The following is a 13,726-nucleotide window of genomic DNA, read 5'->3' as shown; positions in this document are numbered from 1 at the left end:
CACTCAGCAATTCGGAGAAACTGGCTGATCTGAATCTGTCTTCAGGATATTTTGCTTGTTTTAGGTTTTTTCATGTGAGTTTTTTTTTCCCCTATTTAGAAAAAAATAACAAAAAAAAACAAAATCCTATTTCCAAGCAAGAAAAAGGATAACAGTCTTTTTTCTTTTTTTTTTTCTTTTTTTTTTTTTGGTTTTTTCGAGACAGGGTTTCTCTGTGTAGCCCTGGCTGTCCTGGAACTCACTCTATAGACCAGGCTGGCCTCGAACTCAGAAATCCGCCTGCCTCTGCCTCCCAAGTGCTGGGATTAAAGGCGTGCGCCGCCACCACCGCCCGTCTTAGATAACAATCTTTCAGAATAGAAAATAGGGAACTTCTGAATGTCTGGTAAATTGTCCCCAACAGAAGCTAAAACACTAGAAGCCTCAGAGTGGCTGGGATTTAGCAAAGTAAAGGAGGGCTGGTTAAATAATGTCCAAAGGCATTTATTTATTAGAATGGGCACAAAAGAGCCAGGGCAATGGCTCAGCAGTTCAGAACAGTCCATGCTCTTCCCAGCATCTACATGGTAACTAGCAAGCGGCTGTAACTCCAGTTCCAAGGAGTGTCTCTCTCTCTCTCTCTCTCTCTCTCTCTCTCTCTCTCTCTCACACACACACACACACACACACTTTCTGGCCTATATAATGCACTTACATGCAGGCAAAACACTCCTGCACATAAAATAAGTAAAATCTTTTTAAAAACCAGGAGCACAAATCCATTTGCTTTAGTGTGTACTAATGGCCATCAAAATGTATACTCTGCCATGAAAGTCAGCGTTACTCCCCTGTGGCAGGGCTTGGATACACCAGAAATGTGGAGAGTTCAAAGATTTGAGCATTCAGTATTCTACATTTGCTAATATTTGAAAAAGGACTGAAAGGTCAGTTGGCTAAAGTTAGAAGCAATTTGTAGGAAAACCAATTTAAAAATTTAAAATTGTAATCACTATGACATTAGCCTAAAGCCAGTTTCCAGTAAAAGCCCAACCTTGACCCTGCCCCTATTAGGACAAAAGTAAAAATAATCCATTTCCTATCACTTTGTACTTGTCAATGGCATCACACAGAACACACGTCGATGTCCGGCATCTTTCACCTGCATGGTATTGTGAGATTCATCCATGGACATGTGCCCATAATATTACTAAGTATGCTATTGAATGGGTGTGCTTGTCATTTAATGGGTTTATTGAATCACCCATTAATGGACATTCTGGTTGGATCTTTTCAGCTTTGGGGCTTCGACTAAAGCTGCCATGAATATCCATTTACAAGTATTTCTATACGTATATCTTTGGGTCTTTTAAGTTAAAAAAGTATCTAGAAATGGAATATCTAGGTTGTATCATAAATTAGATGTGTGTTAGCTTTATAAGAAGTTGCCAGCTTTATTCTAAAGTGGTTGTGCCCTCTTACACACCATCTAGTAAATGTATGAGAATTCTATCATTTGCTCCAAGGCTTCACCAACACCTGATATTGTCAGTCTTTTTTAATCTGTGTGTGTGTGTGTGTGTGTGTGTGTGTGTGTGTGTGTGTGTGTAAGAGAGAGAGACAGACAGAGACATCAAGTAGCCACAGAGGCCAGAAGAGGGCATTGGGTCCCCAGGAGCTGGAGTTACTCACCAGGCTGTGATGAGCTGCCCTATGTGGGTACTGGGAACCTCGCTCACACAGAAGAGCATCAAGCATCTTAACTGTTGGGGATCTCCCCAGCCCCTTGTCAGTCCTTTCTAAGCTCAGCTATTCAGATCAGTGTATAGCGACATCTCACTGTGGTCGTACTGTTGACCAGCCAAATGTTTGTACCATTAGGATGAGTTACGAAAAACCTTTCTGTATTCTGAATACAAATGCTTGCTTTAACCCTGAAGGGCTCAGAAGATTGCTGTGTGTAGTCCACAGCAGTGGTTCTCAGCTTCCCTAATGCTGGAACTCATATTCTCACGTTGGGTGACCCTTCCTCCCAGCCATAAATTTGTTTTCGCTGCTATTTTATAATTGTAATTCTGCCACTGTTATGGATCGTAATGTAAATACTGATAGGCAGAGTATCTTTGTCCCCAATGGAGTCACAACCCAGAGGTTGAGAACCGCTGGTCTAAAGACAGTCTGCACTAGCCATATATTTTATTTTGAATGATATATATATATATATATATATATATATATATATATATATATATATATGATGTAAACACAAAACATTTTTTTTAACAGTTACAGAATAAATAGATATAGCTAATGTGCCCCTGAGGTCAGAGGACAACTTGGAAGTAGTTGGTTCTCTGCTTCTACCATGTGCATCTTGGGGATCAAACTCCCCTACATATCAGGCTTGGCACCAGGCAATTTTACTCTTTGACCATCTCACCAACCCAAATTATGATGATCTTACCAAAGTATTAGAACACTACTGTTTGAAAATGAACTAGAAAAAAAAAAAAAAAAGAAAGAAAATGAACTAGAAATTAAATGACCCAACCAGACAGGGAAGCACAGGAGAAGTGTACAGAAAACACAAGACGACTCATTGTGGGGCTTAGGAAAATCACCAGCGTCTTCTCAGAAAGTCAGAGTAAATAAAATTGCCCTGGGAGCACACAGCTTCCTTAGTCACTGCCTTAGTTGGGTGGTGCTGGGAATTGAGCCCAGGACCTTGAACTTGGTAAGCAAGTGCTTTACCAGTCTACCTCCCAGTTGAACCCCACCTCCCTGTATTTGCAAATAAAACATGTGAGACTAAGGAATAGAAATTACTAAGGAATTTTTGACACATTTGTTCTCAACCTCTTCAGAATGAGGGCATAGTGACAAAAGAACAGAAGAGTCAAAGCAACCCTTGAAGCCGCACTTGACAAGGCCAGCCTCAAGTACAGATTGATCTATTGCTGCTCCCCTATGAAATTTGGTCACTGAGATTCCTGGTTTTGTTACCTTTGGCGTCGTTCTCACTAAGAATGACAGTGCTTGGCTTTTAGTAAAGGAATCCTAGGCTGAACTTGAAAAAGCTAAGTATAATGGGCCCCTTGTTAAGGACAGGGGTGAATGAGGTGAAAGGATTCCTACCCAGCCCCTCGAGGCCAGAACTCTTTATCTAGAGCCAGAATGCCAAGTGCAGCTGTTGAAGAGGCAAGGGCAGTCTGTTCAGGGTTTGTTTCCTTCATTTTTAAACTGGCTGTTCTCCCAAACCTCCCTTGCCTTTGGCCATCTGCTTGGTGTGAGCATTCCTTCCCTCAGACACATACAGGCAGGGGATGTGTGGGATGTGGCTCAGAATGCAACCAGCCATGACCATCTACCCGTGTACTAGCCTGTGGGAGGAGATGCCAACCAGCAGGTGTGAATGAAAGTGGGCCACATGGACAGGATCACCCAGATTAGGACCCTTACCTCCCCAGAAAGTAGAGAGAGCCATGTTTCTCGTCTTTCTTCTGTTGCCCAGCTGGGCGTGTAGTTCAGGTATGTGTGGGTTTTGCATTCACCAGCTCAACAACCACAGATTAAAAACATTTCAGACAGATCACATTTGCACTGACTACAGACATTTTTGTAATTGTTCTCAGTCATTTGAGAGTAATATATACCACATATGTTATATTACATTTACATAATCTAGAGATGAACTGGACCACACAAGGGAAGGGGGCTTTGCATGAGGCCTATCATTGTGACAGGAATGTATGACACTCGTTTCATGGTCATCAACAAGAGAGAGAGGAAAGACGGTAAGGTACACAGCCCCCTTGAGGCGTTTGTCCCAGAGCACCTCCTTCCAGGCCCACCTTCCAGTAGCACAAAATCAAAATCGAATGCCAGTGGGCTCGGGCTGATAGACCAGATTCACTTTATGACAGATGGGCTCCCAAACAGCTTTTCTGTTGGGCCTCACCCAGAAGCAATGGAGTAGGAATATGCAAGTTGTACAGGCCGGGGTGCACTGGTTACCGACCTGGTGAGGTCTGGGTGACAGTGAGGTAACATCAGTAATAGTGTATATCTCAAGGCCATCTTTCCTTGAGACTTGCCCTGTAAATGTTTTCAAATCACTGATGTCTCCGGGTTGAAAGTGTAGAAGTTAGGGCACACACGTCACCACCTCACTGAAGAAGGAATGGGAACAGTGACACTAGATTATTCCATGGCATGTGAGGGTAGCACACCCCAAATCACCCCAAAAAGCACTAGTGGTTTCAATATAAAACAGTTAAGGAAGAAAAACTCGAAAGCACAGAAAATTCTCTAAATACCTGTTGCAGAAATTGGACCAACCTTCACCATGTCCTTTGTAAAGAAGCTTCCAGTAAAGAGGCCCACAGGAAAGGAGAAATGGGAGAAGAGAAGACTATGTACCCATGGAGCTACAAAAGTAGCTATGGGACCTGGAGATGGGTTTGGCTTTTGTTGTGATGGCATTTGTGTTCCAAGGTTGCTTCTCCCAAAACAAAAAGCTCTGTTTTAAAGACAGAGCACCAGGCGCTTGAGGGGGTGGTCTCTCCAGTCTGCCTGTCCACAGTGTTTCCATATTTAAAGTTAGGGCTGGGGTGTAGCTCAGTGGTAGAGCATGTGCTTAGCATGACACTTGGGCGCACAGCAGCTCCCTTGGAGTTTTGTGGCAATGATACACAAGGTTGATTCAGCACTTTTATTAATAGGCCATAAGCAAGCTTAAAATCTTTACGCTTCGATCCTTAAAGTGTCCTATCAGACAGGCATTCTAATTCTGTTTCTGGTAGCTAAGCAAGGAGTCAGGGTGTAGATTTGATGCTGGGAAGAACCACAGGCGGTTGCTCATTCAAAAACAAAACAAACATCCATAAAGAAGCAAAAGCCAGGCATTTGTAATGCATCAGAACAAAGGGTGTGTTTCCTGGAGCTGTCGGCCAGGGCTGCGAGGTGGGTCCGTCTGTGGAGCGGTGGGAGACGTGTCTCATGCTTCTCTTCCCCAGTGGCTTCCGGATGAGGTCAGATGTTTTGGCGGTTGTAGAGGTAGGAAGGATACAGACCATCATAATGCCACTGACGCCACTGCTCCACTGCCTCCCTGGTCCTCTCTTCCTGCTCTGAGAGGGGAAGATAAAAGACCACTGTACACCCAGAAGACACCCAACCCAACAGGAGTTGTTAATCAGCCCCCAGCACCTGCTGAAGGGGCACTGAGCTAAGTGTGCCTGTGCTCCCCCGAGACTTCCCAAGGTTGGAGCTGGGAGGGCCCGATGAGCATTTGTACAAAGGTTTCTGTTGTGGAGCAGACCAGAGTAGGTCATGGGTGGTTCCAAGCAGAATTGAAACTAAAGCCAACACCTGGCACCTGAGCTGCCTGCCTCCTTTCCAGCAATGAGAGAAAGAGTCTTAAGCTGTCATCTGGCTTAAGCAAATGACTAGACAGCAAAGTAACAAGGAACAGTAAGAGGGTCACATGGAAATACAAGCCACACCTTGAACTATTCATGGGCCAGTGAGATAGTTCATCTGGGAGTAGTACTTGATAGTAAACCTAGCAGTCTGAGTCCCTAAAACCCACACAAAAGAAGAGAACCAACTCCTACAAAGTGTTCTCTCTACATGCATGTGTGTGTGCACTGCGTGAGCTCGCACACACACACACACACAAATAAGTAATATAAAATAATGTAAAGCAAAGCATGGAGGTTATTGTCAGCATGGAGCGGTGTATCATGGGTACTTTCTCTCGATAAGTTATCTTCTTGTTTTGCTTTGTTGAGATAAAGTCTTATTACGCAGCTCAGGCTGACCTCGAACTCCTGACCCCCATGCCTCAACTTCCTGAATGCTGGCATTACAGATGTGTCCCAATGTTCCTGCCATGGTCTATATTTTCTAAGTTTCAAGCACAGATCTGTGTTGTCAAAACTAGCTGGAAAAGGGACAGATGAAGCCAGTCAGACACCATGGTGGAGTCAGACACCATGGCTACTGAAGATGTTTGGTTTCTGTGTGAGCGTACAGTAGATGCTCCCCCAGTGCTGAAAATACCCTTCTGTGTTTTGTACCAGAAACAACCACATACACACAGAGCCCAGCCCTGGTGGGGGTCTTAGCCTTTCAGACACTTCTCAAGTTCAGTGAAGCAACTCCTTCCTCTTCTGGGTCTGACTTTGACCTAGGAGCAGATTAGGCATCCCTTTTATGCAGCAGCTCCCTGGGAGAGCTGGAACTTTCAGTGGCTTAACATAAAACGGCTAACTGGAGGCAGACTGGCAGGTGTGTGTGTGGGGGGGGGGGTCAGCAAAAGTTGCATGTGTGTTCGAGGTAACAGTCCAGGCAGCTGGACCCCTGTGACAGTCATTCTAGGGCAGAGAGGCAGGAGGTTGGGGTAAAGGGTTCAACTTTTTTCAAAAATTAATTCTGTGGTGAGCTAGGCTTACTCTCTTTCACCCTGCTCATTCCATCATCCTTGTGGACCAGTGGGAAGATCCCTGAAGGCCTCCATCAATGTGGTCGTCTGTGATGGAGGTGAGCAGCAGCCTTGCTGGCAAACACTGAGCACCCATCCTAGGCCATCTCCTCTAGCACATCAATGTATGGATTGTGTTTCCTTTTTAAGCCTCATTCTTTTAGTCTGTAAAGTGGGAATGATCTGAAGGCCTGTCTTCAGAGGAATGTGGCAAGAATTAGACAGTTTCTGTACAAATGCTCAGGGCCAACAGCTGTTATAATGACAGGCCCCAACAACTTCTGCCCTGATGTGCTTCTCTGTATGGGTGGAGCTCAAGGACCATGGTCTTGGTATCCTTTGGGTGGTAACCCCACATCCCAACTCATCGTGAAAGAGAAAACCGTTTTTTCCACCCATATGCTACAAATTTGAAAATGATACATTTTGCTTGTTATTTGGGTTGTTTGGTGATTTTTTTTGTTTGTTTGTTTTTGTTTTTGTTTTTTACTCAGTTTCACTATGTGACCCAGGCTGGCTTCAAACCTGAGATTCTCCCTGCTTCAGTGCACCAAGTAAGTGCTGGGATTATGAGCCAGCACCACTAGGCCTGGCAAAGGCCTGAAACGTTTGAGATGGCACCAAGTCCAGTGTTATTAGGAACAGTGTGAGTAAAAATCACACCGAAGGAAATTTGGATTCCAAATCCTCAGGTTTTAAAAAACAAGACTGCTCTCAGCTGCTCCCCTCAGCTGCCGGCCAAGGTCAACAGATCTCTGACAACAGAAGCACTTGCTCCTGAGGTGACAGTCTGAGCTCTTTACACTATGTTCTCAAGAAAGTCTGACTTCTGACTTCCCCAGGATGGGAGCCCAACATCTGCTTGCATCATTTAGCTAGGTGACCCCTGCCGGGCAATGGACACAGCCTTCAGTCCTCAGTCCCCAGAGCAGTAGCCTTTGCACTATGCCCTTAGATGAACAACCTCCATACCCATCATTGCCCATGAGTCAGAACTAAGAACCGGTTCCTGTATCAGAACTTGCATGAAAGTGTTGTATCCAAGCCATGCACCAGGAGCTTCCAAAAGACTGTGTAAGAAAATGTCAGGTTTGAAAGTGGAAAGGACCAAAAGAGAAATGTTCATACCCTCATTCTCCCCATCAACCCTTTCTTCCACGGCTCCTCCCTTTTTCTCTCTCTCTTTCCATCAAGCATCCCTATGGCTGTTTGTTGTGGGTGACACTTGAGACCTCTCGCCAGTCTTGGTTCAGACAGAACTTCCCTGAACTGTCTCCACCCACACCTCTACTGAGGCCTGGCTCGTGTCCCGAGGGCAGCTAGGAGGAATGAAATACGCCTCTTGCCTCATCAGAGACTCTAAGCTGTCTGTAACTTTTCTACTCTATTGACAGAACAGAGGCATTAGTTTAAATGGGCACCTCCAACAGATGAGAAGAGACACAGAAAACCATGTAGAAAAACTCCACATTGCTATTGGGTGATTGAGAGGCCACAGTGGAACTGAGATATTAGAAGTCAGGTAAAAGGCAGGTGAAAGGAACGAGTGCTTTTGCAATATCAGCTCTCTCGATCAAAGTGTTGTTATGGGAACAGCAAGATGGCACAGCAGATAATGAGCTTGCCAAACACAAGTGTGAGCTCCAAAATCCATATAAAATCCTGGGTGGGCATGGTGCTCTCAGCCTCAGGAGGTGGAGACAGGATTGCCAAAGCAAGCTGGTTAGTGAGACTAGCCATAGTGGCCAGCTCTAGATTTGATTGAGAAGCCTTGCCTCTGTGAATAGAATAGAAGGGTGAGGGCTGGAGAGATGGCTCAGTGATTAAGAGCACTGACTGCTCTTCCAGAGTTCCTGAGTTCGATTCCCAGCACCCACACCGTAGCTCACAACCATCCTTAATGGAATCTGATGCCCTCTTCTGGTGTGTCTGAAGACAGCTATAATGTATTCACATACATAAAATAAATAAATCCTTAAGAAAGAAAGATGGAAGAGTGATTGAGGATTCCTGACCCTGACCACAGATCTTTCATGTGTGTACTTGGGAACACACATGAAAATGCACAAAGGAAGAGAACACGGGTTGTAATGAATAGGTAAGTGGTCCTCATTTTCCCAGATTAAGCAGCACCTGGAATTGGTACATTAATGTCTAAGGAACTCATGATCGTGACTTTGACATTCACCTGAAAGCTCTGTGGCAGCAAGTCACCTTTGGAATACTTAGATCCACAGTGACTCCAAAACAGAGATGGGGGAGTTATACTCCCAAATAACCAGCCAATAACTCCCTCATCTCTTCTGTCCCCCGAGGCCAGTGTGTCCCCAGTCCCTATGTCCTTTACCCTCTTCCACAACTTCTGAAGTCTGCATAGCCTTTTCTGTGGCTTGTTCTCTTCACACCTACCATCAATAGGAGTTGAAAATGGATTCCCCCATCCACACCTCCTTCCTCCAGTCAGCATCGGGGAGACAAGCCTGGGATTCCCTCATTCCACTCTCCTCCCCCAAGGATGCTGCTGGGAGTGCTTACCATCTCGTTGTTCCTCCACGAAGTTCTCAAACTCATTCCTTTGTTCCTCATAATATTCTCTCCGCAGCTCATCATCCCGCAGCTTCTGTCTGTTTTCCGCTGTGAAGACAGAGTTGCTTTTGAGAAGGAGGAAGGAGGGCTCATGTGTGAGGGATACCACGCTATACCTGAGAAACTGGTTCTGGTGAAGAGGGATGGTCAAGGGTTTTGCTGAAACGGTTTGTGCCTTGCCTGGACTTTAAAACATGAAGGGCCTGGGAGACCATTCTATCCAGTGACCCCATTTTGCAGATGAGAAGATGGAGGCCCAAAGGGAGTAAGTGCTTTGGCTCTGGTCACAAAGTTACTGAGATGATCCAAGTACCAGACTACTTAGAAACTTGAACTTGCATGATGGGAAATGAACTGTTAAGATTAAATGTCTTAAAAGTGAACCTTGGAGCTAGAGAGATGGCTCTGCAGTTAAGAGCACTGGCTGCTCTTCCAGGGGACCTATGTTTGAGTCCCAGCACCCACACTGCAGCTCATGATCATTAGTAACTCCAGTTTCAGGGAATCCAGTGCCCTCTTCTAGCCTCCATGGACATCAGGCATGCATGTCCTACACAGACATGCACGCAGGCAAAATACTCATGCACATAAAGTAAGAATAGAGTTTGTAAAAAGTGAATCCCCCATGGATAAATACCTTCGAGTCCATTCTGAGCACCTGTCGTGGACAGGATGGGAGATTAGCACCGAAATTAAAAGAGTAAAGAGGGGCTGGCACGATGCCTCAGTAGGTGAAAGTACATGTCACCAAGCCTGATGATGTGATTCAGTCCCTAGGACCTATGTGGTAGAAGAGAACCAATTCCCACAAGCTGTTCTCTGACATCTTGTACACTATAGCAGGCATGCACCTGCTACATACACAATGCATGCACACATACAAAATAGATGCATGAATGTCATCACCTGCTGCATACAAGATCCATGGACATATACAAAATAGATGCATGAATGTCATCACCTGCTGCATACAACATCCATGGACATATACAAAATAGATGCATGAATGTCATCACCTGCTGCATACAACATCCATGGACATATACAAAATAGATGCATGAATGTCATCACCTGCTGCATACAACATCCATGGACACATACAAAATAGATGCATGAATGTCATCACCTGCTGCATACAACATCCATGGACACATACAAAATAGATGCATGAATGTCATCACCTGCTGCATACAACATCCATGGACACATACAAAATAGATGTATTACTATTGTAAAAAAAATTAAAGGCAGATGAAAATCGCATTGACTTCTTAAGAGGGGAGACAACCCTGTCTTGCCGTTAAGAAGGGTGTGAAATCAAGTGTCAGCAGGCTCAGGGCTGTGACTCTATGGTAGAGCACTGCCTAGAATGTGCAAGACCTTAGGTTCAATTTCCAACACTGTAAAATAGCAATGATAGTCAAATAAGTTTTTACTTCCATGATGGAGAGCCATGGTGTTCTGGAAGATGACATTTGAAACTCCTTGAAGGTTCTTAGGACATGTGTCCTTCAACTAGAAAACACAGTGAAGGCCTGTGGGTCACAGAGTGGGTCCTTCAGATCGCCTCACGTTGTCAAGGCAAGGATCCCTCCCTACATCACTACACTAGAGTGCCTGTTGCCCTACAATACTGGTACGCAAAGGAGAATGGGACCCAGAAAAGCTAAGGTAAGCCACAGTACAGTGTTGGGCTTGCCTAGCATGCACAAGGCCTTGAAATCCAAACCTAGCACTGGGGGAAATGGGGAGCGAGAAAGGAGAAACAAGGGGGAGGTCTAGAAGATGGCTCAGCAATAAGGTATTGTCACCAAGCCAATCTGCACTGAACCCCAGAATCCACAAGAGGGAGGAGAGAATCAGCTTCTACAAATTTTCTCTACACACACACACACACACACACACAAACGCGCGCGCGCATGAACACACACACACGGGCATGCGCATACACACGCATGCACACTCACATGCACACATGTGTGTGTGCGCGCACATATACACCACACAAATATACACCCAACCAATTCTTACTCTTAAAGCAGTTCTAAGTTCAATTTAATTCCAAGGTCATGCTTCCCTACCTGGCCACAGAACATGGCCTAGTGACTGCTGATGTACATATGTGAAGTCCTGGTTATTCACTTGGATACTCTGGGCCTTCTCTACTACCTGCTGAGCTTCTATCTAAGGTAAAAGACCTCAGATTTAATCACGTATCTCATTATTCTGAGTCAGTTTTACAGGACAGAAGATAATTGCCTCCCCTGGAGTCTGCCAGAAGTTGCTTCTCCGATTGCAGTCAAGGACACACCAGACTTTCAGCGTTGCTTAACATTAGCCCACTTCAAATTTCAACCTGTGTGCAGTCTGGCAATTTTCCTACTATGGTGGGTTAGACGTTTCCACGTTTCATGCATTTCCATCTGTTCTTTTTCATCATTTGAAAATAATCCGGCTGTTTTTACTCAGCAACAAGTCACCTTGCTGAGTGTGGTAAGGGATACAAAGAGTTCATTCATGCACACGCACAAGGAAAGAATCAAACCACACACTCAGCCAGGATGGCCTGAGCGCAGAGGCTTGGGGGGAATCAATTTCAGGGGTCAGCAACCGGGGTATTCAGAGTATTGGAGAGCCCGAAATTCACAGAAAATAAACTGAAGAAAAACAAAACAAACAAAACACATGCAGATACCAACTCCCTTCCTTGACACATTGTCACCAGCTTTCCCCCCAGGTTTACACATAAGGAAATTGGAATCAAAGGCCAAGGCCACTCAGCAGTGGAACTGTCATGAAACCTCCTCTTCTCAGCACTTGGGTCCCTTGTGCTTGTCCCTTGAGTGACACATTGTTGCTCTGGGTGCATCAGGCCACTACCCTTTAATTCACACTGAAGTATCCCATTCCTTTCACACCTCGTAGACGTTCTAAGTTTTTTTTCACTTTCTGAATCTGAGTGCATCCTGGTGCTCTTGATGTGGCTTATTTTATATTGTTCTTTACTCTGATGCCACATTCAGTTCAACCTGTGGCCCGCAACCAGTGAAATATGGTATCATTTCTATATTTTTATTTATTTCATTTGCTAGGGACGTATTCAAACCACTGTGTGCACGTGGAGGTCAGAGAGCAACTTGTTGGGGCCAGTTGTCTTCTACCATGTGCGGTCCAAGGATTGAATTCCACTCACCTTCACCCTTTGAGCCATCTCACTGGCCCCAGATGTGGTACTATTGCTCTTAGAACTCTAATATCCCAGGGCTTGGTCTTCCACTGCGGGAGGGAGACCATCCAGCATCCTTACCATTGGCTTCATCTCGGGACTTAGGAGACCGCTTGCCACGCCTCTTGAGGAAATTTGAGGCATCAGATTCTTGCATGAAAATCTTCTGTTTCATGCCTGAAACCAGAGGAGAGCTCTTCACATCCGGCATGGGGTGGGGAGCAGGATCCACCTCTCCCACATGTAGCGACAGCCCCTAGACTCACCTTCTTGCACTTCCTCTCCAGCTGCCTGTCTGTTGCCCACAGAAGCACTGGTCCCCTCCTGTAACACTGTAGGGTAGGGTACAAGGAAAGGCCACAGCATCAGAGGCCCCTGTGGGGCTTCAATAGTTCTGGGTGCAATGGCTTGGGGCCTCTGCCCCTTGGCATACCAGCCACATAGCCATCTTGATGGGAACCCACCATATGAGCTGGGTTATTTCCTATTTTTTTTTCTTTGCCATTTTTCTCTTTGTTACATTATCTTTTGCACACACACCAAGAATAGTTACCTTACTAAACACACCCTTCCTACCCATGCCACTTGAACAAATTTACCTATTCATACATAGTATGTATAGTCTTACTGTGTAGCTAAAAGGCCCACCCTTTGACCCTCCCATACTCACTACACAGGAGCACCAGAGCCGAGAGAGATGACAGGAGAATGACCTGTCTCCAAGACATCTTTACAGTGCACCCCCAGAAACCACAGGGCAGATAATAAGGTGAGGTATCTTGGAAGCCCCCAGTCCTGCTGAAGCTGCTGCCCAGTAAGTCCTCACTTCTGAGTCAGGCAGACAGGCAAGAGAGAGAAACAGGAGGCAGGAAGCTGGGATGTCACTGAGGGAGAATGGGAGGGGTCCTGGCTGTGGTTTCCATTGGCTGCTCCAGGCCAGAGCACTGGAGATGTTTTTGGCACCTGGAAAAACCTCCACAGAAGTGGAGCTTGTAGTTGGTGGGGGCCCTGGCAGGGGCAGTTCTGAACTGTCCTTGCCAATATTCATGGCCAAGGAGATGCTATGAAGAATACTAAGCCTGAGTAAAGGTGGGAGAGGCAAATGGCATGTTTGCATGAGTTCTTTGCCTGTCCTCAAGATGGTATAGGATGCCAGTAACCATGGCTGGAACATATGTGGCCAGAGGAAGAAGGAATTATACAGAGATCATTTGCATCCAAATGTCAGACAAGGATGACTCATGATATCTGAATACAAGATGTCTGTCTGGTGATGCTCACTGAGACACAGGAGCCATTCTGATGACGCCTACAGGATTTCCTCACTTGATACATTGTTCGCAGGGATAATTACTATAAAGTAAAACATGGAACCCTTGGCCTAAGGATTTAGCTCAGTGATAGAATGCCTGGTATGTGTGAGGCCCTCGGCTCAACCTCCAGGACTGCATTAA

General features: G+C 45.4%; 1 protein-coding gene across 4 annotated transcripts; it reads right to left on the bottom strand.

The window, feature by feature from the left end:
- Window positions 1-5,007: 5,007 nt before the first annotated feature.
- Window positions 5,008-13,000, bottom strand: Ucma (upper zone of growth plate and cartilage matrix associated). 4 transcript variants are annotated; one of them, XM_028764961.1, is made up of 5 exons: window positions 12,943-13,000; window positions 12,539-12,604; window positions 12,354-12,449; window positions 8,996-9,094; window positions 5,008-5,105 (listed from the first exon to the last, which is right to left on the bottom strand). In XM_028764961.1, the coding sequence occupies exons 1-5, from the start codon at window positions 12,998-13,000 to the stop codon at window positions 5,008-5,010; spliced, it is 417 nt and encodes a 138-aa protein (XP_028620794.1). The 4 variants fall into 4 exon arrangements, with proteins under 4 accessions (XP_028620794.1, XP_028620796.1, XP_028620795.1 ...); XM_028764963.1 differs by lacking the exon at window positions 8,996-9,094; XM_028764962.1 differs by lacking the exon at window positions 12,539-12,604.
- Window positions 13,001-13,726: the final 726 nt, after the last annotated feature.

Source organism: Grammomys surdaster, unplaced genomic scaffold (assembly GCF_004785775.1).
Source record: "Grammomys surdaster isolate TR1022 unplaced genomic scaffold, NIH_TR_1.0 146, whole genome shotgun sequence".
NCBI lineage: Eukaryota > Metazoa > Chordata > Mammalia > Rodentia > Muridae > Grammomys > Grammomys surdaster.
Note: the sequence above shows the minus strand (reverse complement) of the source record. Positions and strands in the feature narration are given on the sequence as shown.

What these genes read in the sequence shown, in the direction of transcription:
- Ucma (XM_028764961.1), bottom strand. Translation starts at nt 13,000, where the DNA reads ATGTCTTGGAGACAGGTCATTCTCCTGTCATCTCTCTCGGCTCTGGTG. An exon ending in TGGAGAGGAAGTGCAAGAAG is followed by an intron (nt 12,450 to 12,538) that starts GTGAGTCTAGGG and finishes CTCTGGTTTCAG; the next exon opens with GCATGAAACAGAAGATTTTC. An exon ending in GTCCCGAGATGAAGCCAATG is followed by an intron (nt 9,095 to 12,353) that starts GTAAGGATGCTG and finishes CTGTCTTCACAG; the next exon opens with CGGAAAACAGACAGAAGCTG.